Source organism: Octopus bimaculoides, chromosome 28, assembly GCF_001194135.2.
Source record: "Octopus bimaculoides isolate UCB-OBI-ISO-001 chromosome 28, ASM119413v2, whole genome shotgun sequence".
NCBI lineage: Eukaryota > Metazoa > Mollusca > Cephalopoda > Octopoda > Octopodidae > Octopus > Octopus bimaculoides.
In genome coordinates, this window is record NC_069008.1 from 17,110,056 (window position 1) to 17,112,874 (window position 2,819).

The 2,819-nt window shown below is 43.4% G+C and overlaps 1 protein-coding gene across 1 annotated transcript in view; it reads left to right on the plus strand.

The window, feature by feature from the left end:
• LOC106881811 (uncharacterized) overlaps nucleotides 1-2,819 on the plus strand; it is a 10,786-nt gene that overhangs the window by 3,900 nt on the left and 4,067 nt on the right. The window contains exons 6-8 of the mRNA XM_014932327.2: nucleotides 705-802; nucleotides 1,605-1,785; nucleotides 2,493-2,651. Of these exons, the coding sequence (XP_014787813.2) occupies nucleotides 705-802; nucleotides 1,605-1,785; nucleotides 2,493-2,651 (438 nt within the window). The remainder of the gene's footprint in view (nucleotides 1-704; nucleotides 803-1,604; nucleotides 1,786-2,492; nucleotides 2,652-2,819) is intronic.

Consider the following 2,819-nt stretch of genomic DNA (forward strand, 5'->3'; position numbering starts at 1 on the left):
ACACACACACACACACACACACATATATATATATATATATATATATATATATATATATATATGAAGTAAGATGAGGATCCTGACAGAATCAAGACAAACCCCAGGACTTATTCCAAAGAATAAGTCCTAGGGTCGATTTGCTCGACTAAAGGCGGTGCTCCAGCATGGCCGCAGTCAAATGACTGAAACAAGTAAAAGAGTAAGGAATCCATTTAGTGGTCTCTTCACTTATTTATATACCGTTGGTGATTTTCTTTCTCCGTCTTCCCTTTTTGGGACTTTTTCTCTATTTCTGACGAAGAGCTCCGCTCGAAACGTGAAATTCCCTTTCTTTTCTTTCCTTTCCTGAGCGTCCAATAACACTGTACTTATTCCATGTCCTCGCGTTGTTGTTTCTTCTTGCTTGTTCATGTTTGGATTGACCATATGTGTGTGTGTGAATCTAGAAATGTACTCTAATTTAACTAAAAGACCAATCTTCACACAAGCAAGCTTCCTTGACCCTTTCCTCCTTCCAAAATTCTTCTTGGACGACATTGGTCAGTCTGCCGCTGTCATAGAAGCCTCCAGAACACATCCACCATGATACAGCCAACTAGAAACAAACCCCAAGATCATTGACGATCACAAGGATCAAACTTATTCACCAGATGGCGCCAGGGCTGACAATCTTGTCTGAATGTCTTGTTATGTCTTCATTTCAGATTAAACGTGTTTGTTACCGAAATACGATTCCGGTCAGTGAGTCTCTGCTGGACGACATTCTTTACCGATGTTGTGATGTTAGCAATGGACAGTATAGGTAAGTCACACACACACACGCAGATACAAATATCACTACCTTCTGCTGGAGCCTTGTGGAGCTTTATGTGTTTTTGCTCAATAAACACTCACAACGCCCGGTATGGGAATTGAGACCGTGATCCTATGACCACAAGTCCTCTGCCCTAACCACTGGGCCATCGTGCCTCCACCTTATGAGTCTCTATGACTCAGGAAGGAACATGTAAAAAGCACCCAGTACACTCTGTAAAGTGTGGAGGTGCGTGGCTCAGTGGTTAGGATGCTGGACTCATGATCATAAGATTATGGTTTCGATTCCTGGACTGGGCAATGTGTTATGTTTTTGAGCAAGACACTTCATTTCATATTGCTCCAGTCCACTCAGCAGGTACAAATGAGGAATCCTGTGACAGACTAGCGTCTCATCCATGTGAGGAATTTATACCCCATGGAAACCGAGAAACCGGCCCTTGTGAGTCGGCATGACCTCAGAACGTAACTTTACCTTTTACCAGTAGAGGGTCCACATAGCTACCCACATTATAGAATCGATGGGTGGGAATGATAAGGGTGGAGCTGGAAAGAGAGATAAAGATGGTGAAGATGAGGCATCAGGGTGAGCTCTGGGTGGCATGGGGGTAGAAGAACAGAACTGGAGATTGGGTAGAGGTAGCATAAACATAAGGCGGGTGTAAAGGAAGAACTTAATCTAATTTACTCTTTCTGGACTGCTTTTGCCCTCACTAAATGCACATTCCGACCATCGCATGTTTCCACGAATTGTTTTGTTTCCTTCAATGTATTCAGGTTTTTTCTTGCAGTTGGCACAAGTTCATCTCGTTCCTAGAACGTGTTCAACCAATCCACACCGGACTCAGGATTCCTTCCAGCAAAAGGCCACTGGAGTATGCTAAGAACTACCTGGCACCATTACCAAACTGGCCAAAAGCTACACAGACACCTAGGGATGTAACACAAAAGGTGTTGCCAACAAGAGAACAGGTGAGAGGGATTTCAACCCCATTAGCATTCAGATTCCTCTGTGGTGATGTTTTGCATTTATAATTAAATAAATTCATACAAATTATAAAATTAATTTTTAAAAATAACAGTACAGTACTGTTTCTACTTCATGGATTTTCACCTATCACGGAGGGGTTTGGGAATCTAACACCTGCGAGGGATAACTATATGTATACGCTAAACTTGGCTCATGAAGACCTGTTGGGGCAAGCGAAAGCGAAATTATGATGGCACTTGTGCCCAACGTCGCCTTTCTGGCACTTGTGCCGGTGGCATGTGTAAAGACATTCAAGCGAGATCGTTGCCAGTGCCGCTGGACTGACTCTTGTGCAGGTGGCACATAAAAAACACCATGAGCGTGGCCGTTGCCGGTACCGCCTGACTGGCCCCCGTGCCGATGGCACGTAAAAGCCCCCACTACACTCTCGGAGTGGTTGGCATTAGGAAGGGCATCCAACTGTAGAAACTCTGCCAGATCAGATTGGAGCCTGGTGTAGCCTTCTGGTTTCACCAGTCCTCAGTCAAATCGTCCAACCCATGCTAGCATGGAAAGCGGACGTTAAACGACGATAATGATGATGATGATGATGATGATATAAACCCTACAGCAATGAAACAGTGATTATAGTTTGTGAGATTGTTCTTCCCTTCACAGCACTAACAATTTGTCTGTGTTCTCTTTGTAGCCTCTCTTAGCGGCCGGATTACCATCAAACAAACAACGAAAGGACGGAAACAGGGAAAGAAACACACCACAGCATCAGAAAGACGAAGATAAATTACAGCTGAAAGAAGGGGAACAAGTGGCTAGGGGTTTGTCCCCTAATTACGGTGATAGGTGTACAGTAAGTTTATGTCTCGTTTAGTTTGATTGATTAGTGTGGGAGAATAAAGCTTGATGAGTGGCTGAGAAGACTGACACGTAATGAAACAAACAGGGGTTCAATATCTACCTTTTGCAGTTTAACCTATGTCTATGATATATATATATATACAAACACACACACACATAT